Here is a 22,023-nt window from a genome sequence, read left to right as displayed (position 1 = left end):
TTCATGAAAAGACCGCCGAATTGAGTGACGAGCTAACAGTCGAGGAAAAGTCGGACGCGACGCGTCGGTGGCGCAGGACCTGACGCACAAGCGCGTCTCCTTCTGCTTAGTAAGCAGACGACGCCTCCAAGCGCCCTCGAGGCTATCCCTACTGCCCACTGTCACTGTGCGGCGTTGGCTGGCCTTCGCCATCAACGGCAACCCATGTCTGACGGAGTCCTCGACAGCATCGTCTCTGTTGCGTGTATGGCTTGTCTCGACGTCTGTGCAGGGATCTCGCTCGATTTTGCTAGTGTCCGTCAGTACTCACGAAATAACAAACGCTCAGTGCTGGAGAGGACGGCTGATCGTCGATGTGTCTTCAGGCCACACATTCACGGAACAATTATGCCTTTTCAGCCGCACCCGCGACTCCGACGACGTAGAACATGACACAACTAGTCCCACGGAGCACGATCCTCTGTTGCCGGATACTCGCGCAGTCCAACCTGATCCGACTCCTCGAATGCGCGCTTTGGGAGAAGCTGAACTGCTTTAGATGTCTTCAGTAAGCTTGACGTGACCTATCGTTGGTTGTGGGTTTATAGATTACCTGCAGCTTCACACTACTGAGCTGCATGGTAATGCCTATTGCATACAGTATCACGCACGCGCAGTTTACAACGAGCCACAGCCTACACTCTCCGGCTCTTGGATGGTTTTCAACCGACAAATCCCGCATACTATCTCTATATCTGCAAGAAATGTGTGTCGTGGGAGCTGCCTACATCTTATACATAATTATTCTCTGGCCTTACCTCCGACTTCTGACGACCTGTCATCTCCATGTAACGCTTTCTGGTGTGCAGATCAACCATGAAGGGCTCTTTCCCGTATTTCTATCGAGGAACCCCTGAGACTGACTCACAACTCACCGTCTTCGGCAGTGCACACTTCGCGAGCGTTGTGTCTGGTCAGGAAAGGTAGAATTACTATACAGACCCTCGCTGTAAGTACGCACATATATAGATCAGCCAATCACACAAAGTGTCCACCAATAATTCATCAGTACCAACCATGAAAGACAGAGAGAGCAGCAGCGAAGGGTCGAGTCTTCAGACAGAGAACGTGTCTGCAAAGAGAGGGGCGGTATTTGCATGAGTACAGTCCTCGACGAGCAAGTACGATTTTGTCAAAGAGTCTGAAGCTGAATGCGGCGGAGACCCACAGGTACAGGCGTTACGACATGCGCGGAAATTTCGCATAGAACATGGTCCGGTGGAGAAGGGGCAGGATGAAATGCTGGCAGAGTCCGAGAATAGCGATGTAAACTCAGTACGAGAAGATCATGAACCACGGGTTCAGCACAATCTGTTGGATAAAATAATGAGCTTCGTTGACGAAGCTAAGAGAAGTTGTGAACACTTACGGGATACAAAATATGGCACCCAACGACGATCCTACACTCCAGTCAGCAGCCATCAAACACCATCTAGAGGTCACGACTTACGCCAATGGGAGGATCACCGCCCAATCCGTCACCACGATCTGCCATCCAGTTGGGATGAGGTCCGTCGCGAGTATGATCATCGCGACGACGATAAGCACGCTCAGCACGAGCGCCATCCAGAAGCGCTTGAGGATCTTGGGCACCTCCAGCCAGAAGTTCGAGCGCTCGACCTCCTTCTTCGTCGCGCCCCACGTGATGTTGTAGGAGAAAAGATGCGCGAGCAGAGCTTGTGAGAGGTGAATGGAGAGGCCGCCAAAGAAGAAGAAGCTGTGGAAGCGACGGAGGTCAAACATTGCGCTGAAGCGGACTTGCAGGCCATGTAGAAAGGTCAGACTCACAAGAAGGGGATCCAAGTGACGTTCTCGATGAGCGAGTCGAACAGGCTGCGCTGGCCCAGTCGATACTCGAGCAGAGTGAAGCCGGCATTACCGGCACCAGGAAACACGACTGTGCAAGCCAACCAGATTTCGAAACTGTGCAGGTAGAAGCCATCGGACTGTATGATCGTGAGGCGATAGAATATGTACGGGAGATTCCGACTGACCTGGATGCCCCAGCCAAGGAGAAGATAGTTCAATATGGACAGCATGGCAGAGGCGGCGAGACCATCTAATGCAGAATCAGACAAGGAGCATTATTTTCGTGGAGCGAGTGGCTCACAGTAGGAAAACATGTCTGCACTCGCCGGTCAGCGAATTCGCTTATAAGTTTAAACGGCAGACGACGTACAGGACATCATGCTGATCTTGTAGTGAATGGGCGCTGAGGACCACATGAATATTCGAAGTTGCTTCGTGATAGGGCCCATATGCCACCAGTCCTTGAGCGGGTTAAAGATGAGCTCATTGCAGCCTACCAATTCAAAGCAGTCAATATTATGACTCCTTGAAAGAAACGCATATCTTACCGTACGAATATTTCTGCCAGCGGTTGAGCTCGTCATCACAAGTGAGCGAGACACCCTCCTTGAAGCCGCCCTCAGAATACGTGGACCACCGGATGATGTACCCCTTCAGCTGCAGACGCAAAGCCATATCAAAGTCCTCCGACACGTTCACCTCCGACCAGATCTTCTTCACGCCATCCTCTGGATCGACGAACGCTGCGTCCTGCAGCGCCGACCAGCGCAAGAATGCGTTATGCCCGACAAACGGTGCGACCTCGCCGTTTGCACTGCCCATGGAGATACACTTGTTAATGCGGCGAGTAAAGTGCGCGATGCCATTCTCGAAGTAGTGGTGCGCGACCTGCATGACGTTCGACTCGTGCTGGATGATCGCGACCTCGGGACACTCGAAAAGCTCGCGCGCCGCGTCACGCAAGCAGTCCTCTGGAACGATCGTGTCCGAATCGACGATGAGGATGATCTCGCCGATCCGAATGGACTTGCCATTGCACGCCCAGGGCCTCCAACGCCGTCCGTTCTCCTCGTAAATCTCCTCGACCGCCATGTTCATCGCCTTGTCCTCGAGGCTCTCCTCATTCTCCGAGACACTTCCAGTCGTTCCGCGAGCCGCTGCCTCACCCTGGAGTGCGAGCAGATGTTTCTCCAACTTAAGCGAGAGAGCGAGGCCATAGTTCATGTTGGATGCCTTCTTGAATCGTCCAGCACGCTTGAACCCATCGGGCGAGTTATCGTGCGGCGGACGCGCAACCCAGCCAATGTTGTGGTCGGCATAGAATGCAATGCGCTGGGCACGCTCGGCTTCCGAGATGAGCTGGAGGCCATCATCATGGACGAAAATGGAGGATGTGCCGCCTTGCCGGGCGTACGTCTGCATTGCCTTCTTGAGCGAATACACAGATGGCGCGCTAGTAGGGTGAGAAATAATCAGATTGGATGCTCATTACTGCCGGCATGACGCCACCACCCATTGAGCCAAACCGACAGCTCCTCAATCGACATAGCGACCAAATATGCAAATTGCCATACTAGGAACAGCGCAACGTCGTCGCTGTTACGGCCTCCGCGATTGAAGCAACGACTCGATGGAAAACTTACATCGTTTCCTTCAGGCTCTCTTTGTAGACCGGGAGCTCGACGGTTATGTGCGGTAAGTTCGAGTCCACCAACTTGTTCGGAGCAGGAGGCACAGCAGAATAGTATCTCGAGTTCTCGTGGTATTGCGCAACCGGTCCGAGCCTGCAGCAGGAGCATATTAGATATAGTTGATCATGTGTACGAGTTTCGTACTCACAGGTAAGAGACGTTGGTGACGATCTGCAAGGAAAAGAACTGGGATCCAAGTCAGATACCGGCTCTTGTCTGGTGATGTAGTACTTACCAGAGAAACGCAGAATAAGAACGGAGTGGTCACCAACAACGCGAAACGAGTGTACGTGCCATCCAGCACGGATTCTTGAATTAGAGTGTCGATGCCGCTTGCAATAAAGACTGTGCCAGTGCTCAGCTCATACTCGCTTCAAGAAGCTCTGCCCACGAGGACTCACATATCGAGAGAGCTGCTGCAAATCCACCGTACACCGCGGCGAAGAGACGCACAGGCCGCTTTGATGCACCATCAGCGTTCTTCTCCACGTCGTCCTTCGCGGACACCCAGTAATTGAAGAAACCGAGACCGCGGCTCTTCTTCGGCTTGCCTTTCTCATTTGCTATTGCAGACACCTCCTTCTCATCAATGATCGTCATGACCTTCTCAGTTAGATTCATGTCCGATGCCGACGCGATCATCGAGGTCATGGCAGAGCTCGCGAGGGAGGTGAAGGCAGACCGGTGCTTCCATACAAGCTGGATGAGCTTGTCTTCGAGGTCGTGACAAGTAGGAATAATTGTGTCGAGCGAGTACGACCAGACCACTAGGACACGCTCATCGCGCTACGGAACATCACGATCAGCCGGGGTCGATATAAACGTACCAAAAATCACTCACAATGAAGGCAGCACACTGCTCCTTATCCGCACGAGGTAGCAGCGGCATGCTCTCCAGAACCTGGATGCGCGTGTCGACGTCGACAAAGATGGCATCCGCATCTTCCTTGCTATTCACAACTATCAGTTTCTGTTTCTTTGCTCACGGCAGCGTTGATAGAACCGATACTCACACTGTGGCAAGCGCAGCGTGGATGGCGGCGCTGCGAATCTTGACGGCCACAACGGGATTGAGGAACCTGACCGCCGCCTCAAACGGCTCGAGATAGTGGTTCTCGTACGGGAACACGCGGAAGTGCCCATTGGCTACACGGAGGCAGACGCCGGCGTGTATATTCTCCTCCGAGGGCTTGAACCACGTATCGCCTTGGGTCTGCGATGGCAACGGTTCCACTGGAGCTGCGTCGATGCAAAAGATAACGGATACATACCTGCTTGAAGATGTGATGAAGCAACGCATCGTACGCATCGTAATCCATGGCTGCGGAATGGGACGATGCAAAGGAGCGACAAGGTGCAGGAAGGTATACGCTTTCTTGTGGCCAAGCTGAACCAAGGGGCGGTCGGATTTGCTCCACATTCGTCGATGGATTTATAATGAATCAGCACAAGGGGAGACGAAACGCGGGTTCTCATATTAATCCCAAAGCAGGTCATGACAGATGGACAATGAGAATCTGCATGAAGGACCAGCGTGCTACGAATGCCCGAGTATTTTCCCGCAGTTTGCGATCCATCCAGGGGCGACAGCGTGAACACGACAATTCAACCAATGTCGGATTGGGCAGTACAATCTCCACCGCCGTGCATCACACCGCGTTCAGGGCATCCTTATGCAACATCTTCCGTGACAGGAGGAATGGACACTCTGGGCTTGGCGGGTGTGTCCGCACGAATTCTGGGCCGGATAGATCAGACATCTCAATGGATCGAGACAGGTTCGAAAAGGGACCACTGGATCGATGTTCAGTCAGGCCGTCTCCCAGGCGGGCGCCAGAGAGTGTTGCGCTGAGCCAACGCGTCGGCTCAGACAGCAGCCGCAGGACCAATCTTCGCAGAGTTCTTGTATTGACGATCGTGCCTTGCGTGATTCTGATAGCAGAAAATGCGGATGTACAGCCTAGGTCCGTCTACTCGGAATGTTCGACGCTATCAATCTTCCCTTGTTGCCTGCTTCGAACTGTGAGGGTAACTCACTCCAATTAGGAACACATCTCTTTGGAAGATGTTTGACAAAGCTGCGCGGCCATGAATATTGCGGCGGGAGGCACATCTGCACGGTGAAAAGTGCTGTTAATGTCAGAAGATGATGACGCCCTGAAATTTACCATTTACATCACGTCCTTCCTGGACGTCCGCATAACGTGCGCAATCAATCTTCGGCTCCGGGTTGAAACATGATGATCCCAGAAGACCGCTCAGGAGCTATGCGCAAATGCTCCAAAGAGCTGGAAGCATTCGCTGACCTGACCGGCGTGGTCCATGGAGGTCAAGGCCGCTGAGAACGGAGGAGGACGGCCGCGGTACTGTCACGAAGGTAATTGACAGTCTCAACTCATTCGTCAATTGCAAATGTGCCAATCGCTAGCCAATGCGTATCGATACAGATGCAGTTGAGACGTCTATTCAGTATCGGATCAGGCTAGGGATTTTCTCTCCCCATTCAAAGTGCGGAATCATAACAAGAGTGATTCAGAACGTAACTTTCCCGTATATATGCGCGAATCGCACGAGCTTGCTGCTGCATGAGCCCAATAGTCGGCGGCCATGGCACTCATTCCAACATTTTCTATGGTCTGGACTCTGGATGCTACTGCCGAAGAAAACAGAACGCTTGATCCTCGGTGCATTGGTAACTCGGTAGCATAGAAAGTGATAGATTGAATTCCTACAGACCGAGTCGAGAGCAAGAACCGCATCGCAGATGCTACAAACTCAATCATTGAAAGTTTGTACGGGCGTCTAACTATGGTAGCCACAATTGTTTCTACAAGGTTCTCTCTCTCCGATGCTCGTTTCTCTCGGCATTCAGCTTCGCATATACTGTAAGGCACTCTATGATAGTGAACCTCCTTGGTAGTATATAACACATACCTTTTTTAAATGTCTCGCACGTGACCGATATGTTAGGTCACGTGGTGAACGCGCCGTCTACAGCGCGACTTCACCGGCGCTATATTCGGCTGTTGCCATCTTCGATCCAGAATTCTCCCTCCGCATTTGGAAAGCCATGGACAGCGCGGATCCCCATCACCGCGTCCAATTTCACGGACCCTGCGGATTGCTCAGCCCCTTCGTTCAGTCCACTCTGACTATCACTCTTGCTTGGCCCGGACTCTGTGTTAGCATCATTGATCAATCATGCCGCTGATCTAAAGCAGAAATGGCTGTGATGTTCAGTGGCATTGCGGGTGTATTCGTAGTACGAAACAACATGTGTGCGCCCATGTGGTGAGCCGTCGTCCTGACATCTGTGCTCACCATTATGCTCAATATTTTTGCTATGTTCAGCATACCTTTCGCGTTCGAATAATGCTCGTAGCGATGAGAAAGACATCGGTGTTAGGAATGGCAGGGCTAGGAACACTGTGGGATGTTTTCAGTACATACTCGATGGTGGGGAGACTGGAGAACAGACAATACACAGAATTGTGTTCATTGCAACCTCGATGTCGGTGCAGTGTGCGAGTGACCTCAAACACAAGACATGTATCAAGCGCAAACTCGTCAAATATGTACAAGTCGAAGACGCCTAACGCAGAGACTGCTCTTCATAAATCAAGTTCAGACTTCAAGTAACAGAAAAGGAATGATCAAACCAGACATTCTGATGTGTGCGATACTGAGTGACTGCGCACGGCAACAACGAGCTACACAAATAGTTTGATCAGTGCGATGCATCAAGAATGTCGGTTGCGTCAGCGATCAAGGTTCCAAAAGCCCTACAAGCCCATGTGAAGTCGTTCACCAAGATACGTTGGATGAACTGACATAGAGCAAAACACAATCCATCATTCTCGGTATGATACGCAGCAAGGCAGCAAGATGCGCACTCTTCACGCACCAAGTAAAAGCGATATGACCGCAAGCGTGCGCCAACGACAAATACGATGCATATCAGAACGAGTACGGTGGCAATTCCCCGAAGACCCCATGCACGAGTCCATGGCAGAATGCAAGTTGAACAAATCCTCAACATAGCGTCCTTGCAAACGGAGAGAATTAGGCGTGCAAGCAAATTGCGGATCACAGTCGGTACCAGAATCAACGAACGTCGACCAGAGCCTGGGAGACGTGTCACGATACACGGAAGTCTGGCCTGAAATTTGCAGCCGCACAAGACAAACGTACTCACCGTGTCGTAACCCGACAGTCGAGCATCGCAGCCAGCTCCAGCGATGCACGTCCTCTGATGCGTCTATTCAACAAAGAGTACGAGTACAGCATACTGTTAGAACGTACGTCGGCTGGTGAGAAGATGCGAGAACGGAATACAAGACGCACGACGTGATAGCGACGCAGCGGCCTCACGGCAGTGGTGAAGGCGCAGTTCCTCAGTCTCCTGGCGCTGCCCGTTTTGAAGATCGGTGGCATTCAAACACGCCCGGATTCACGGCAAAGACATCGTCCTCTGGTTTGTCTCCCACACACGCCGGCAATGTTCACGCTCTTTATGAGGAGCCGGCTCGCTTCCTGATTGACGACGGCGACACAGCGACCCCTCCCGATCACAATTGCTTCCACATCGGTCGATGATTTCGGCGTCGGTTTTGAGCTTCCAATCGTTCCCTGTGCTATCGATGAAGCAACCGGATGAACCCATACGTGGCCGATTTCACCATCGTCTACGGTGAGACCCGCGCCATTAAGTTGAATGATAGTTGGGGAGCCGTTGAGCCAGAAAGCTGAGCTGGACGGCATCTGTCGGGTCGCGCACGCAGAGAATATCATGAAGGCCAGGACAAGTCCGCTGGAGCATATGCCATGACGAGAAGCCTGTTTCAAGTGAGCTAACCGATGCCAGTCGATATCATCCCACTTTAAGCTAGTAATCAATGCTGCACCAGGATAGATGCAAGCAAGAGAGCAGCACCGCAAGCCAGCCAAGATTCGTCTCGTCGCGCAGAGACAGTTCACCGTATCAAATCGTGTGGTCCAAGAAGCGGCGATTTTGCCTGCTTTTGGGAAGGTTACCGCCCATATATTAAAGCACCACACACACCGCCGCGGCGACGACGCGACTCTCATTTTGTTTTCCGCGACACCGTGCATTCTACTTCCGCGAACGATCCATGATGGCGACCTCTGTCTTGGTGTCCATTCTCTAGCTATAAGGTGCAATCAACGAGTTCAAATTGTCAATGCCGACCAGGAAAGCGCCATCAAATGATACCAACAAGATCAATGCACAACGGCGACATTGTCGCCGCGACGTCTGTACAATCCTTTCTGACAGACCAATGGATGGGCAAGGGCCTCAAACTGACCTGCTTCCAGCTCCATCAGAATATAAAGAGCGTGTGGTCGGCCCCGCCCGCGATGTCTGCGCATGCGACACCATCAAAGGTCCGCGGAAGCCGTGATCAACGTCTGCAGTGATTTTGAACGCGTACCCGCTGGCGTAGACAGTCTCAACCTTTGGTGAGATATCTTCCGCGCCCTTTATGCTGATAAGTCTGCTTGACAGACCGTCCCTTGCTCTTCGACAACTCGCATCCCACCCTTCCCCGGCGGTTAGTGACTCTGTGACGGTGACGATGTCACGTCGTCACGGAAGGTCTCGTCACGGGGCCACAGTCAGAAGCGCCCGTTAGGCAAAGTCATCACTGGTTCGAGTCGATGGTGGTCGAATGGTTGAGGTCCTGTACGGACATTTTGTCCTGCATTGACGGTATGTCAATGATAACCTGAGAAACACGAGAAGCACGCCTCAAAACGTTGGATGAGCGCACCATCGTGAAGCCCCGTATTCTCCCGTATTTGACTCCACAGTAGCGAATCCAAGGGCGGACGAACTCTCGAGGACTTCGCAGCATCTTCAGTCACGACATGCGCGGCGCGAATGCAGTCTGCTCCACGTCAGCCATGTGCATGAGGAGGGAAAGAAGATTATGACAAGACTCCACGATCGTCTTCGACAGGCCTACACGGTCAACCACACGCGAGGCATCCAAAATATGCTCACCAACGGAAGGAGCGCGCCATGAAACGGTTCTGTTGTTATCAAAGAGATGTATAACGAGCAGGACGCACCTCTGCCAGTCTGTTCGGCAAATGTCGCCCATAATTCGCGACTCTCGCGAAGGAATCAAACGTGTTCTTATGATCCACGGCAGACGTAAACACGAACGCCGAGTCGGGCAGCAACAGCTGTGGAAGACCTAATACACGAAGTTTGAACGTCTCATCCCTTCGCCATCGCTTCCCAGGACGCCGTCGCCTTCCTCACATCGTTCATGCCGCGAGTTTGTCTTGTACATACAGGACGTTCGCCACAACATTTGGAGTGATCAGAACAAAACCATGAAGCTGGTTGACCGACTTCGAGCGGTTCTGAACTGCTACATCTAGCAGCAGAAATTGACACCTCAAGCGACGCATGATTGTGATCCAGAAAATCGCAGACGATGACCAGCCAGTTAACAAGATATTCGCCAGAGTCCAGCTACTTAGGAGGCCATCCTGAGGAGGAACGGAGTGGTGGTCGCAGCAGTAGCCGCGGCGCGGGAAGCGAGCAGTGGCACGCGGAGGCACCACGCTTCACTGCGTGGACCTCTGTCAACCTGCACTTACTCAATTGCTCTCTGGTAGTCGTGTTCAATATCCCATTTATGCCACCCTGACGACGCCTTCATATCCTGCTCACGTTGACTTGCATCGAGAGTTGTCAATCTGCGCCCCAACCAGTCGTTATTTCAACACTCCCTTCCACGTGCGATGGCCACCCAACACCTTCAGACGCACGCCCCCTACGTCTACGTCTTGCAACATAGTGCGGGCAAATAACAATCTCAGATTTTTTCCCAATCTGAAAATCTCATCGCCACTCTGTCATGCTCTCATTCCAATCATTGCACGTCTCTACCGGTTCATTTGGCTATTCAACCACGCACACTCGTTGCCGAAGGGTTTCTAGTAACCAAGAGGCCAGAAATCATAGCTAACACGACCGCTGCGTAATCCCTACAACCGCCTAGCTCTCACAAAAAAGCACGTAGCACGACAGCCCTCCTTCCCCCCTCCTCCTTCCTCGCTCTCGCATATGGTCCTCCATCCAGACGATATCCATCAATCCGTGGTTCTTACGTCGCGAAGGAGTCAGAATAGCGCATTTGGATACACTTAAAGGGCTCCAGGGAACGGAAGACGGATGCATGGTGATTGTAAGCGATGGCAAGCGGACCTCTTCTCGGGAGAATCATCATGGGGTTGACGGAGCAGGCATGCTGCTTTAGAACACATTCTTATCCGCGAACGAGCCAACGGTGCTCTCGTTTGCCGTCGGCAGCGCCTGATGGAGGTTATGCACCAACGTGCCAGTCATCGGCTCCAAACTCCGAGTAGCAGCCCTCCGTGCAGGAATGCGTGCAGGAATGATACGACCATCCTCACAGCCTGCCGACTACGAGGTTGATCGCAAAGTAGAAGTCGACCACTCCTGGAGCACCACGATGCAATGGTTCGCCGAGAACCCCTTTAGGTTCAAGACATGCAGTTGTCAGACAGCTTAGTAACAGCAGAGCTTTCCGCTCCTCCGTTCGTGCCTTCCCTCCCGCCATAGAACGACGACTCTCGAACATTTTTCAATCACCTTGACGCCTCGGAGTGGATTTCTTCCATGGTTCGACGTGTTCTTCTGCTTTCTTAAGAATTCATATGCTTGTGTGTCTGAACATGAGACAATGGTGCACGTCAATGTTCGTCATTTGCATTTTTCCCAATGACATCCTGACTTACATTCAGCGCAGGTCGGTGCATCACTTCAAGGCTCCTTCAAGACTGATATGACTAGGCTACGGTGAGTGCGTATTGAATGGATGATTGAGCAGGTCTTGATTGTGGCGCGTCATCTTAAGGGTTCATCAAGACTCTGTTACAGAACAATCTCGCTTTCATTGACCAGTTCGAGGTGAGTTCATACAGCTGAACGACTGAGCAGTCTCTGATATGTCATGTCACCTCAAAGCTTCAAGCCCAAAGCGAACATTGGCGGGACCATGGTAAGTCGAGCGCGAAAGGATGTGAACCGTCTAGGTCTTACGGGACGTACAGGAGCGTACGGGAAATGAAACGACAGTTAAAACATGGATTGACTATAGCGGCGCGAGACCGGTCTCGACATTAATGTAAGAGGGTGCAGGCAGAAGCACCTCCCTAAGAAGTTAGAGTGGCGTATAAGTGCATGTGAAGCGCCCGACTGGTCACGATCACATGACCGCGTCACCGCTGGGCAGCAGTGACATCACCAGTGGTGGGGTGAGCCTCCACCTCAAAGGAGGAGGGCGGGGGAATATAAGACAGTGCGCTGCGTGCCCACTCCCAACCTTACTCACACACCACCATGTCGCAAGCCATACATAACGACATCGCAGTGCAGTCCGAGTCCGACATTCCGCCACCGCGCGACCGAAAGAAAGCCCTGCGCTCCGTCTCTCCACCGTTGAGCAATGTTCCATTCTCCCGATTCACCTACGCTCTCGTGATCCTTGCCGCAGCTATCCTCGCGTTCTACGCCTGGCGCCTCATGCAGTGGAAGACAGAAATGGGCGGCTGGTGGAATCTTGCTCTGGGAAGAAAGCCGCCCGTGATTCAGGGCAGTGGCCAAAATGTATGGTCAGGTCTGGATTGTGATGCTAGTGGATGGTCACGAAAAGATCCTCAGCCTAGCGTGGATCAGAGTATCGAAGAGTTGGCGCTTGCGCTTGGTATCCCGAGCAAGGACCTAGCGATCGCAATATCGGGCGCTGTGAAGGAACACGTCCCTCCGGCTAGCCTGTCATCCATTGCTGCGCACGAGACCGGGTGAGTGAATGCATGTGTGTATGTCTATCCTCCATGAGTCGCTCACTACTATCTAGTGACACGGTAAAATATATGGTCGACCCATCCGGCGCATCAGCCTCCGATTCAGAGAACTCGCCAGCATCTGCCGCAAGCATGGGCTTCAAGACAGTTGCCAGTGCATTCGATGCAGTTGTTGGTTTCGATGAGCCTCCCACCGAGGTTTAAGAGTGTTCAAACAGTGTTTAAACGATGCAAGGTGCAATGTATAGGAGGTTGGCAGATGGATATTTCTCGAACCTAGCAGTAGGTACCACATCAAAATGACGAACGTCTTGGCGTACTGTATCTTAGCCGTGTTCCACGAGCCTGAGTATCGACTCAGCTATGCTTGTTTAACCTCATGGATGACCGGTGTCCGGTGACCCGTCTGGATTGTCAGGCCTGAAGCCACGAAGGGGTAGATAACGGACTTATAAGTGTTCCACAATACACTGGTGAACAGTCATAATATTCATCTTTGGCGCATGCTAGAGTACGTGTTCGACAAAGGATCGCACGCTCTGTCCATGGTACGAGACTCCGTCAGGAGACATGACACCATTTTTCATCCTATAATTTCGTTTGTTTAAAGTTCCATTTACATACCTCGAGGAGGATTTGTTACAAAAAAGCGGTCCCAAATGGTGAAACGTCTCCCGTGCCATAACGTACAGTCTCGCGCTGAAACAGGCGGAACTACTGCATTTTCAGATCTATCATCCACCACGCTTAGATTGCGTGCAATAACCTGTGAAAAGAATGCATCAGATGAAACTACAACCACTCCAACTGCACAAGCCCAACGTCGGACCAGCGAATAGTCTAAGCCACTGCCTCGTCCGACGCATTGCCACTGAAGGCAACACCAGAACGCCTACGACACTGCACATCATCATGCATCGCCTCAACCGGCATATCCTCGACGAGCCATCGTATACCGAGCGTGAGGGAACGAATACGTATGTATAGAGCAGAGTGTGGGAGATGCCGTGAGACAACAACGAAAGCACGATCTATATTATAGCAATACTTGTATGACATCCATCTACTTTTTAGCCTGCGGCAGGGTCTTCCTGTAGGCCTCTTCCATCTCCTTCTGCACGTTCGGCAGCACCGGCATATGGTTCTGTTGATTGAAAAAAGAAGAAGAAAAACAGTCAGCACAGCCATGGTGGCATACGTTAGAATGCGGCTCACCTTGTACTCCATGCTGAATTCACCTGTTCCGCGCACAGTCAGCAATGTACTAGAAAAGGGGAAAGTAACAGCGGCTGACCTTTGCCTTGCGTGATGCCGCGAAGATGACTCGAGTAGCCGAACATATCGTTGAGAGCGACCTCGGCGATCGCGGTGAACTCGTCATCCCGCACCTCGCTGTCGATAATCGTACCTCGCCGCTGGTTCAGCCCACCTATCACGGCGCCTGGAATACAACGACTCAGTTACCATCAAGCCTCTAGGTTCGCTGCGGCTGGACTTACTCTGGAACTCGGCAGGGGCGACGACCTCGACCTTCATGATCGGCTCGAGGATGACGGGCTTCAGTTTCGAATAGACTTCGCGGAACGCGCCAATAGCGGCCACTCGAAACGCGAGTTCAGAGGAGTCGACGGCATGGGCCAGACCGTCCTGGAGCACGAAACGACAGTTGCACACGGCGTTCCCAGACAAACTTCCCTTTTCCAACGCTTCATAGAAGCCCTGCAAAGTCCGAGTGAGATGCCGAACAGGCACGCAGAAAAGGCACCAATGAAGCCACCTTCTCACAAGCCGGGATGTAGCCGGCGGGGATGTTTCCTCCCATGACGAGGTTCTCGAAGGCGACGTCCTTGCCCGTCGTTGGATCGGCTTCCATATGCTCGACGTAGCCAATAACGCGTGCGTATTGGCCGGCACCGCCGGTCTGCTTCTTGTGGGTGTAGAAGAAATCCGAGCGCTGAGTGGGCATCTCGCGGAAAGCCACACGGGGCTTGCCGGTGGCACATTCAACGTTGTACTCACGCTTCATGCGCTCCACGTAGATTTCGAGATGAAGCTCGCCCATGCCGGAAATAATGGTCTGAGAAACGGCAGATTCCGTCATTCAAATAGAAGATTGTGAAGGATATGGATAGCGCAATACCTCTTTGCTCTCCTTGTCGATGTGAACGCGGAACGTAGGATCCTCCTTCTGGAAGCGATTCAAGGCACGAGAAAAATTCGGTGTCTCTTGGCCCAATGGCTTGATGGATAGAGAAATGACGGGCTCTGGCACGAACATGGACGACTGCGGTTCGAAAGATATGTACGATAATTCTCTGTAACAATCAACGCACGTACCATGGAATAGCTCGACGTCCCATCGGTGAATGTATCACCAGACGCACAGTCGACACCAAAAATAGCACATATTTCACCGGGGCCGATTTCTTCGATATCCTATGGTCCAGTGAGATTGAAGTCTTTTGAAAGGCACTCGCATAACTCAGACATACCTCCATCTCGTTACTGTGCATGCGCACCAAGCGGGGAACCTTGACCTTTTTCCCCGTGCGAGCGTGGAAGATGAACTGTCCCTTGCGCATGCTGCCCTGGTACACCCGCATGTACGTCAACTGTCCGAAGCGACCCTCCTCCAGCTTGAAGGCAAGCGCGACCAAGGGCGCTCTCGCAGCAGGAACGAGAGGAACAGGCGGAGCATCTGCCGGCAGCGACGTATCATGTGCGACGACAGAAGACTCCGAAGGTGTCGGCAGGTAAGCGCATACACCATCAAGCAGCGGCTGCACGGACATGTTCTTGACGGCCGAACCCATGAACACCGGCGAAAACTTGAGTCCAACTGTGGCACGGCGGATGGCCTCGGCGAGCTGCTGCGTGTTAGGGTCTTCGTCCATGATCAGCATCTCGCCGATCTCGTCATCGACCTCGGCGAGCTGCTCGACAAGCTCACGCCGTTTTGCCTTCGCCAGCTCCAGCACCGACTCGGGAATCTCGTCCGACTCTACGATATTGTTGCTGAGTGAGACACGTCAATTATCCCGGTCGGAGACGATTCGATTCACTGAGCGCACCCCTTCTCGCCCTCATTATAGACGGCTTTCCAACGCACCAAGTCGATGACACCCTTGAGCCCGTCTTCGACGCCGATAGGGACTTGTACAGCAGCTGCGGAAATCCTCAGCTTTGTCCGAATCTGGTCAATAACACGCCATGGATTGGCGCCGGCCCTAGCAAGCAATTATTTACGCAGAATTTAGGACGAGTGTGATTAGATCTACCTATCCATCTTGTTAATAAACGAAATCCGAGGGACGTCATACCGTCTCATTTGCCGATCGACCGTCGTCGTTTGACTCTGACCGACAATGTGAGTTGAGATAATTTTTCGCTCGCATATACAGTGGAATGCGCACCTGGACACCAGAAACCGCACATAGAACGAGGATTGCACCATCAAGAACTCGCAGGGCACGCTCGACCTCGATTGTGAAGTCGACGTGACCGGGAGTATCAATAATGTTAATAGCGTACTTCTCTTTTTCCCCAGTAGCGGGCATGCTGGCGACCCAGTCGCAGAACGTAGCGGCACTCTGGATGGTGATACCCTTCTCCCTCTCAAGTTCCATGCTGTCCATCTTCGCTCCGACATTGTCGCGGCCTCTAACCTAGAGCAGAAAGTCTAGCACGAAAAAATGCCGGAAACCACAGGAACGGGTACCTCGTGAATATCTCTGATGCGTCCAGTATAATACAATATTCGTTCTGTAAGAGTAGTCTTGCCAGAGTCTATGTGGGCGGACACGCCAATATTCCGCTGGAACTTGAGACGTGTTAAGTCTGCTTCAGAGAGCGGGTATGCAGCCGCAGCAGATGGTTCCTCCGCTTCGGTAGGCTTCAACGCAGCTGCTGCTGTCGCATTCCGTCGAGGAGTATAAGACCACGGCCGAGCAACGGAAGACCTTAGCTGAGTCGGTCTTGCTCGTAGGCATGTCTGGAGGACCTGGAAAGCCCTCATCGTCTTCTCCACCAGCGTACCCGCCGCACAGAGCACCCTACGAAGAACAGCCGAGAGTCGGACTTTGCGCTGAAGAAAGCAGGTGGCTCAAAAGGGATTGAGGAACTCGAAATGCGCTTGAGACCTACTTCGGCTTTTACCGATCTAGCTTGTTGCGCCACCGCGGCGTGACCGCGCTACGACAGTCACGGGTGGTGCCATTTTCAAGCGTGTAATGCTTAGCAAATGATAATTAGATAGTCAGATTCTAGTTCATTATTTGTGTTGGTCGCAATTTTCTAGTAAAATTAACATCTGAGACCATACATGGGATTGTGCAAAATCCTACAGGGCAAATTCAAACTTCGCAGAATGCGTGTAGTCACAAATATGGAAATATAAATGTCAACCCCCCCCAATCCGTTATGTTGAATTTCTTATGGGAAGTATAATACTCCCAAACTATGGTTTGTAATATACCACAGTTTCTTTGTGGCTAACATATTCTAGATTTGCGGCGGCACATGTAACGTCCACTTATTATTGTTAAAGGTTGACTATCTGATTAACATTCGTCACAGCATATAGCACGCTCGAAAATACCTCCATGTCTCTAGTGAGTGCGCCGTTTGAGCAATATTTCTTCCGCCAACATAGTCTACTCTTATTATCGAATGGGAGCTACTCGACGGAACATGGCTATGAGGGGGCCAGGAATGCGAAGAGGGCCAACGACGACGAAGAGGTCGCGATAGCGTTCGTGCAAGTCTCGTTTCTGTGCTCGATGCTCATGTTGACGATGCATTCTCTCTTACAGAGTGATGGGAGTCACTGATTCGGGAAAGCCAACGGTCTGTCTGAGTCTGAGCTGTCGAGAGACTATTCAGATAATCATGAAACATTTTAACATATGCAGTTCATCAATCTTGTCAGCGGCTCTTCTCTTACCGCGGTCTCGAGTCATGTACAAGCGCAGTTGAGGCCTCGAGGGCATTCAAATTGCCGGTCGAACCGTGATATTGCTCGATATCCCTGGATTTGATGATACCACTCGATGCGATGCAGACATATGCAAGCTTTTTTGCCGCGTTCTTATCCTGAAAAGAGGTTTCTTCCGCAACTATTTGAGCAATGCTAACGCTCCTATCGTTTCGCTCAGTATCAAAAGGTACCACGAAGGCCAATAACTGAGTGGTGTCCTGTACTTGCATAGAATCGCCGACTCCAGGATGACTGGAACGTCCCGACGTAACTTGATCCTGTTCCGGAAGCTCTGCGGAGATGAACAAGCTGGATAATGAGGACGTAGTACGCTTCAAGCCAGTTCTAGGTCATGGAGCCCGGATGATGCGCCATGTCAATATTTCGTACAAATCTGCTTCGCAGCTGGTCAAGCAGTTCATCCCGCTTCGCCGACGAACTCTCGACATTCAACACGAGCTGGTCAATGATGCTGACGAGTGCGCTTCTAGTCGACTGTAAGTACTGCCCTATGTTGTTCAATACGCATTCACATCCTCCGTAAGCTTTCCGCGAGCAGGTACATACGTATTCTCGTCCAAATATCTAGCCACAGACTGTCTATAGGTATCGGTACAGCTTAGTATGTCCGCCAAACGTATGCTAAACAAGAACTGTACTATAATGTTCCGGCAGCCGAGGAGCTGAAGAAAAAAAAAAACACGAGCAGTGCCACAAGTAAAGTGCTGCACTACAAGACGAATGCGCCCGCCCAGGACGGAGAAAGGAGAGTCTAGCGAAGGAGAGAACGGTGTACCACATCCAAGCTCACAGGCAGAGCCCGTCGGGCCATACACGATTCGCAGGGGCAGTCCAGAACAGAAGACACGAGAAGCGTGCCTGATCGACTGATGCACAAACAACGAGACAGCGGCGGCCGCTGAGCGCTGATCGATTCACTGAGTCAGTCAGCGTGGGATGTCCGCGGCGCACTAGTCCCTCTTATCCTGATCGCGCGTCTAACACGACTGCCACATCTTCACCGAGTCGATGACAAACGCGCGATCTTCTACGTTCTGCGGCCACGTCGCATACCAAGTCTCTTGGGCCTGCGCGAAGTCGTGCATCGCCGCTGATATGGTGCATCAGTACGTCAAGCAGAGGCTATGTGGACAGATTGTCGCTCACCTGTCGAGCCATCAAGCCAAGGCTTATTCCCAATGCCATCCGGGAACCACCCGTTAGTACCGCCGACGGCGAGGTCGATCAGCAGATAGAACTCCTGGTCGAACGGCGCGACGTTCGTGGTACCGTTGGCCCATGGATTGGGCGTCTCGATGTACTCTGAGCCGTTGAGGATCGTGTCGGGGAAGTCGCCGCGGTCCCAGAATGGCTCGTTGAAGCTGACCTCGAGCATGTGGTCCAAGCGGGTGTCGACGTATATGCGGATGAACTTGTCGGTCCATTCGATGGCGTATGTGTGGAATCCCTCGGCGTATGTGGACCGGCGCTGCGTCCACCAGCCATATGTCTTGGACACCGCGTTGAGGAAGCTAAAGGGACCCCACTGCAGCTGGGAGCGCACGTAGTTGTCTCCTCTGCACGAGAAATTGAGCAACTATTCGCATGCAAACGCGGTTTCACTTACTGTGCCTTGTACGAAGGGCCGTTGCCGCGTGACTCCATGATATCAATTTCGCCGGATGCGGGCCAAGCACCGTAAACATCGTTCACGGGCAACATCCAGATCGCCGGCCAAAGCCAGTCGCCTACGGGGAGCTTGGCTACCACCTCGACCTTGCCATATTTGATACTGTGGCTATTCTTCGTCGAGATGCGCGCGCTCATGACCGGGTTAATGACGGTACTAGTGCTGGAGTTCGACACCGTGCCGCAGGACGTGAGGTTCGTGCTCGTGCAGCCGGAGATGTTGTACGTATAGCCGTTGAGGACATTGTCGTACCCGATGACGTCGGACGTGAGGGTCGGCATGATGTACAGCTTGCCGTCGTTCACGTACGAGTTGTTCGAGAAGTCGGTGGTCATCTGGAATTCTCCGTTTCTGTGACGCAACGTCAGTGCAAACGAGACGACACTTTGCGGAGCGAGCCACGTACCCAAAGCCGCCCATGTCCACCTCGCGAGTCCAGGTGTTTTCGAGGTCGAAGGTTTCAAAGTTGTCCGCCATGATGGGGCAGAGATTGCCGACGCGGGGAACGTCCTTCCAACCAAAGTAACAGCGAATAACTCCGCCCGCGATACCAATGAAAGCGACGGCCCACGTTATCAAGTAAGATAAGCGTGCATAAGTGTCCTTCTCCTTGATCCAGGGCTTTTCAATCTCGCCAGTCAACATAGTCGACTGGACTGTCTTGGGACCAGGTCGGTAGACTGCGTCGCCGGGATCGTATGTTGTGGCACGACGCGGCATGACCGGTGGAGACATGAACGAGTTGCGGACCTGCGAATGGACATTGGGGAGACTGGTGCGAGGGGTTTCGTGTATCTGGACGTCTCCACTGTGGCGCTCGACAGAGGGTAGCAGCGAGCCTCCACTCGACTGCACGGGCGAGAGGCCCGCCTCCAAACTCGCGCTACTAGGGATATGCACCGTGCGTGCATGCAACGTAGCCGAAGTGCCAGGAATCGTCTGTTCTGCGCTGAAGCTGGTGACACTAGCAGGAGGAGAGAAGGGATTAACGGCATCTGCAACCTCGCTTTTCGGCGTGCTAGGCATGAAGTACTCATGGGCTGACATCTCAGGAGTGCGCGGGGTGCGCGGGGTGAGGAACGGGTCGCGACGAACGTCCTCGGAACTGTCGCTGCGGTGGCCATCGACAAGGAAGACGGGCATGGGCGGTTGAGGAGGTAGGTTGCGCTTCGACCTCATGGAGGAGGACGTCGATGTCGACCGTCTGGACATGATAGTCGAAGCCGCAGACGTGTGCAGACTCGTAAGGGAGGAAGGAGAGTGGGGGGCCGTCCGGAACAGGAGGCGTGAAGAAAGCCTGACCGTCTCCTACAGTAGAGTATTAGTATCGCTCCGCCCACGAAATGAGCGTGTGTTCGGTCCTGCTCAATGTAGAAATAACGGGACCATGCTAGTCCGAGCCGCATACAGTAACTGCAATCCCTGATGTATGCGCATCTATCCGAGTCCGGAAAGCATGCGCAATCTACCGTCTCGGCACGCACAGCACAGGGGAAGGTTAACCCGCGATGTCATGTTGGAAAGCTGCGCACGTTCGGCGATAGAAGCTAGGTGCCTCGCACTGTGCTCATCAATTAGCCCCCGCGCCTATCGGAACCATAGCAGAGGCGACTATACGGACTCGTTCTGGCTGCGAAAACACACGGCAAACACACGGCAAACACACGACACTGATCCGCTGAATGTCCGCCGGCCGATTGGCGTGCCTGCTCTCCTTCTTCGGTCGTCCCACCCAAGGATTCGGGTCCGCCCATCATGTTGCAGACGACTTCCACAAGTTACCAACTGGCAATGGACCAAGGATGAAGCGCAGAACCAGGATGAGCTTCGATGGAGGGCTGTAAGACGAAACTTGGCTAGTCCGGCATCAAGGGTGTTTCATGACAGCATTAGTCGGCTCACGTATCGCTTGTCAGCGCTTGACAGCTCGCTGACTTCGTCGTGCCTGACGTTAGGATTCAATGGTACAGATATCCAAACGGAATCCTTGCTCGAGGCCAGAAGGTCCAGCTGGCGAATGTATGGGCGGTATTTTGGGCAGAGATGAGCATAATTGGCATGATAGAGAACCGGCGGAGGAGGATGAGCGACTTCGCGGAGGCCGCATTCCGGCCACTACGGTGAATGACCACGCAAAGGCGACATTCTGATGATAGACGAATCGACTCCCACGTCCTCGTGGAAACAAGGCCTCCAGCGGATCAGGAACCTAGATGCCTTCGAAAAATCTTCGAACAAACGTTGACGAAGATGACAAATGGCGCTGTGAACACTGAACGCAGATGCAAACCGAAGGGTAGCATGGAAGAGCTCTTGCCGCTCATGTGGCCAGTTCAGACAGACGATCTTTTGCGAAAATCACGACTGCGATCTTGTGAGTTTTCGGCGGACAAAGCGTTAACTGAGACAAGATGCTTCCGAACGTTGTTTCTCAGCGCCACACTGGCTCGATCACTCCCAACGTTGTGATTTGATCAGTACCAATTTGGCAGGTCTCAATATTCAATGTTCGCATAAAAATGTGCAACGGATCAATTTATGTGCAACACCGACAGAGAGCTCTCTCAGGCTGCTATAGTAGCTACTCCAACTACAAATCCGGCTGGCAGGCATGTTGTACCCACGATTTCTAGGCACACTGGTGCTGCGCGAGGGACAGAAGAGAAACCCGGATCACTGGACATTATCAATCACATTTCGGTGACGAATTATGTATGCCTGATTGGTCTCGAACGTTGTTGTTCGGCATAGGGAATGACGGGATTGCGGCGTGCACGCATGGGATGCACTATACTACGCGGGCCCCTTGTGTCAAAGTGCGAATGAGACCGTTGCATCGAGCGCAACGCTGTCAATGAGTATCGTCGGACTCCGGAAGGCTTCGGAGGCGAAAAGCATCAGGGAAATAAGCAGAAACGGAAATCGTGGTAAATGCGGTATCGTCCAGGCCTACA

At 52.6% G+C, this 22,023-nt stretch overlaps 8 protein-coding genes across 8 annotated transcripts; 4 read left to right on the top strand and 4 right to left on the bottom strand.

Annotated features, from left to right (window-relative positions):
* Nucleotides 1-1,311: 1,311 nt before the first annotated feature.
* On the bottom strand, nucleotides 1,312-4,858 carry LAESUDRAFT_660491 (uncharacterized protein; the record flags this gene model as incomplete). The annotated part of the gene is made up of 15 exons (XM_040904873.1): nucleotides 1,312-1,350; nucleotides 1,409-1,439; nucleotides 1,490-1,756; nucleotides 1,828-1,985; nucleotides 2,034-2,098; nucleotides 2,150-2,164; nucleotides 2,219-2,341; nucleotides 2,397-3,301; nucleotides 3,492-3,632; nucleotides 3,688-3,725; nucleotides 3,775-3,884; nucleotides 3,941-4,325; nucleotides 4,381-4,489; nucleotides 4,553-4,752; nucleotides 4,811-4,858. 15 exons carry the CDS (start codon nucleotides 4,856-4,858, stop codon nucleotides 1,312-1,314), a joined length of 2,634 nt encoding a protein of 877 aa, XP_040760817.1.
* Nucleotides 4,859-6,771: 1,913 nt separating this feature from the next.
* LAESUDRAFT_383766 (uncharacterized protein) lies at nucleotides 6,772-7,222 on the top strand. Its single transcript, XM_040902261.1, has 2 exons — nucleotides 6,772-6,830; nucleotides 6,891-7,222. The coding sequence occupies exon 2, from the start codon at nucleotides 6,912-6,914 to the stop codon at nucleotides 7,176-7,178; it is 267 nt and encodes an 88-aa protein (XP_040760816.1). The 5' UTR covers nucleotides 6,772-6,830; nucleotides 6,891-6,911; the 3' UTR covers nucleotides 7,179-7,222.
* Nucleotides 7,128-7,822, bottom strand: LAESUDRAFT_383922 (uncharacterized protein). The gene is made up of 3 exons (XM_040902262.1): nucleotides 7,735-7,822; nucleotides 7,444-7,584; nucleotides 7,128-7,365 (listed from the first exon to the last, which is right to left on the bottom strand). The coding sequence occupies exons 2-3, from the start codon at nucleotides 7,576-7,578 to the stop codon at nucleotides 7,267-7,269; spliced, it is 234 nt and encodes a 77-aa protein (XP_040760815.1). The 5' UTR covers nucleotides 7,579-7,584; nucleotides 7,735-7,822; the 3' UTR covers nucleotides 7,128-7,266.
* A 4,118-nt stretch (nucleotides 7,823-11,940) lies between these two features.
* LAESUDRAFT_762275 (uncharacterized protein) lies at nucleotides 11,941-12,608 on the top strand (the record flags this gene model as incomplete). Its single annotated transcript, XM_040913068.1, has 2 exons — nucleotides 11,941-12,401; nucleotides 12,458-12,608. The coding sequence occupies 2 exons, from the start codon at nucleotides 11,941-11,943 to the stop codon at nucleotides 12,606-12,608; spliced, it is 612 nt and encodes a 203-aa protein (XP_040760814.1).
* A 566-nt stretch (nucleotides 12,609-13,174) lies between these two features.
* Nucleotides 13,175-16,536, bottom strand: LAESUDRAFT_684454 (elongation factor G mitochondrial). Its single transcript, XM_040905851.1, has 12 exons — nucleotides 16,123-16,536; nucleotides 15,818-16,069; nucleotides 15,683-15,759; nucleotides 15,476-15,631; nucleotides 14,897-15,419; nucleotides 14,742-14,840; nucleotides 14,545-14,688; nucleotides 14,182-14,481; nucleotides 13,904-14,123; nucleotides 13,699-13,845; nucleotides 13,620-13,642; nucleotides 13,175-13,548 (listed from the first exon to the last, which is right to left on the bottom strand). Exons 1-12 carry the CDS (start codon nucleotides 16,417-16,419, stop codon nucleotides 13,468-13,470), a joined length of 2,319 nt encoding a protein of 772 aa, XP_040760813.1. The 5' UTR covers nucleotides 16,420-16,536; the 3' UTR covers nucleotides 13,175-13,467.
* Nucleotides 16,537-16,968: 432 nt separating this feature from the next.
* On the top strand, nucleotides 16,969-17,560 carry LAESUDRAFT_383649 (uncharacterized protein). Its single transcript, XM_040902260.1, has 3 exons — nucleotides 16,969-17,154; nucleotides 17,216-17,249; nucleotides 17,315-17,560. Exons 1-3 carry the CDS (start codon nucleotides 17,006-17,008, stop codon nucleotides 17,438-17,440), a joined length of 309 nt encoding a protein of 102 aa, XP_040760812.1. The 5' UTR covers nucleotides 16,969-17,005; the 3' UTR covers nucleotides 17,441-17,560.
* A 321-nt stretch (nucleotides 17,561-17,881) lies between these two features.
* Nucleotides 17,882-19,451, bottom strand: LAESUDRAFT_729586 (glycoside hydrolase family 16 protein). Its single transcript, XM_040909665.1, has 3 exons — nucleotides 19,007-19,451; nucleotides 18,547-18,956; nucleotides 17,882-18,490 (listed from the first exon to the last, which is right to left on the bottom strand). Exons 1-3 carry the CDS (start codon nucleotides 19,402-19,404, stop codon nucleotides 18,378-18,380), a joined length of 921 nt encoding a protein of 306 aa, XP_040760811.1. The 5' UTR covers nucleotides 19,405-19,451; the 3' UTR covers nucleotides 17,882-18,377.
* Nucleotides 19,452-20,751: 1,300 nt separating this feature from the next.
* Nucleotides 20,752-21,773, top strand: LAESUDRAFT_751836 (uncharacterized protein; the record flags this gene model as incomplete). Its single annotated transcript, XM_040911688.1, has 5 exons — nucleotides 20,752-20,813; nucleotides 20,834-20,980; nucleotides 21,040-21,189; nucleotides 21,226-21,443; nucleotides 21,679-21,773. The coding sequence occupies 5 exons, from the start codon at nucleotides 20,752-20,754 to the stop codon at nucleotides 21,771-21,773; spliced, it is 672 nt and encodes a 223-aa protein (XP_040760810.1).
* Between the last annotated feature and the right edge of the window lie 250 nt (nucleotides 21,774-22,023).

This window comes from Laetiporus sulphureus (assembly GCF_001632365.1).
Source record: "Laetiporus sulphureus 93-53 unplaced genomic scaffold LAESUscaffold_43, whole genome shotgun sequence".
NCBI classification, from domain to species: Eukaryota; Fungi; Basidiomycota; class Agaricomycetes; order Polyporales; family Laetiporaceae; genus Laetiporus; species Laetiporus sulphureus.
This window is presented reverse-complemented; position numbering and strand designations above follow the sequence as displayed.

Coding starts and splice junctions, on each gene's coding strand:
- LAESUDRAFT_383766 (XM_040902261.1), top strand. CDS start 6,912: ATGCTCGTAGCGATGAGAAAGACATCGGTGTTAGGAATGGCAGGGCTA.
- LAESUDRAFT_383922 (XM_040902262.1), bottom strand. CDS start 7,578: ATGTTGAGGATTTGTTCAACTTGCATTCTGCCATGGACTCGTGCATGG. Junction 7,366..7,443: donor GGTCATATCGCTTTTACTTG/GTGCGTGAAGAG, acceptor GCTCTATGTCAG/TTCATCCAACGTATCTTGGT.
- LAESUDRAFT_684454 (XM_040905851.1), bottom strand. CDS start 16,419: ATGAGGGCTTTCCAGGTCCTCCAGACATGCCTACGAGCAAGACCGACT. Junction 14,482..14,544: donor TCGACAAGGAGAGCAAAGAG/GTATTGCGCTAT, acceptor GCCGTTTCTCAG/ACCATTATTTCCGGCATGGG. Junction 13,549..13,619: donor AATTCAGCATGGAGTACAAG/GTGAGCCGCATT, acceptor TTCAATCAACAG/AACCATATGCCGGTGCTGCC.
- LAESUDRAFT_383649 (XM_040902260.1), top strand. CDS start 17,006: ATGTCTCTAGTGAGTGCGCCGTTTGAGCAATATTTCTTCCGCCAACAT. Junction 17,155..17,215: donor GACGAAGAGGTCGCGATAGC/GTTCGTGCAAGT, acceptor TCTCTCTTACAG/AGTGATGGGAGTCACTGATT. Junction 17,250..17,314: donor CTGATTCGGGAAAGCCAACG/GTCTGTCTGAGT, acceptor TAACATATGCAG/TTCATCAATCTTGTCAGCGG.
- LAESUDRAFT_729586 (XM_040909665.1), bottom strand. CDS start 19,404: ATGACCACCGACTTCTCGAACAACTCGTACGTGAACGACGGCAAGCTG. Junction 18,957..19,006: donor GGCCCTTCGTACAAGGCACA/GTAAGTGAAACC, acceptor TTTCTCGTGCAG/AGGAGACAACTACGTGCGCT. Junction 18,491..18,546: donor TTGGCTTGATGGCTCGACAG/GTGAGCGACAAT, acceptor GCACCATATCAG/CGGCGATGCACGACTTCGCG.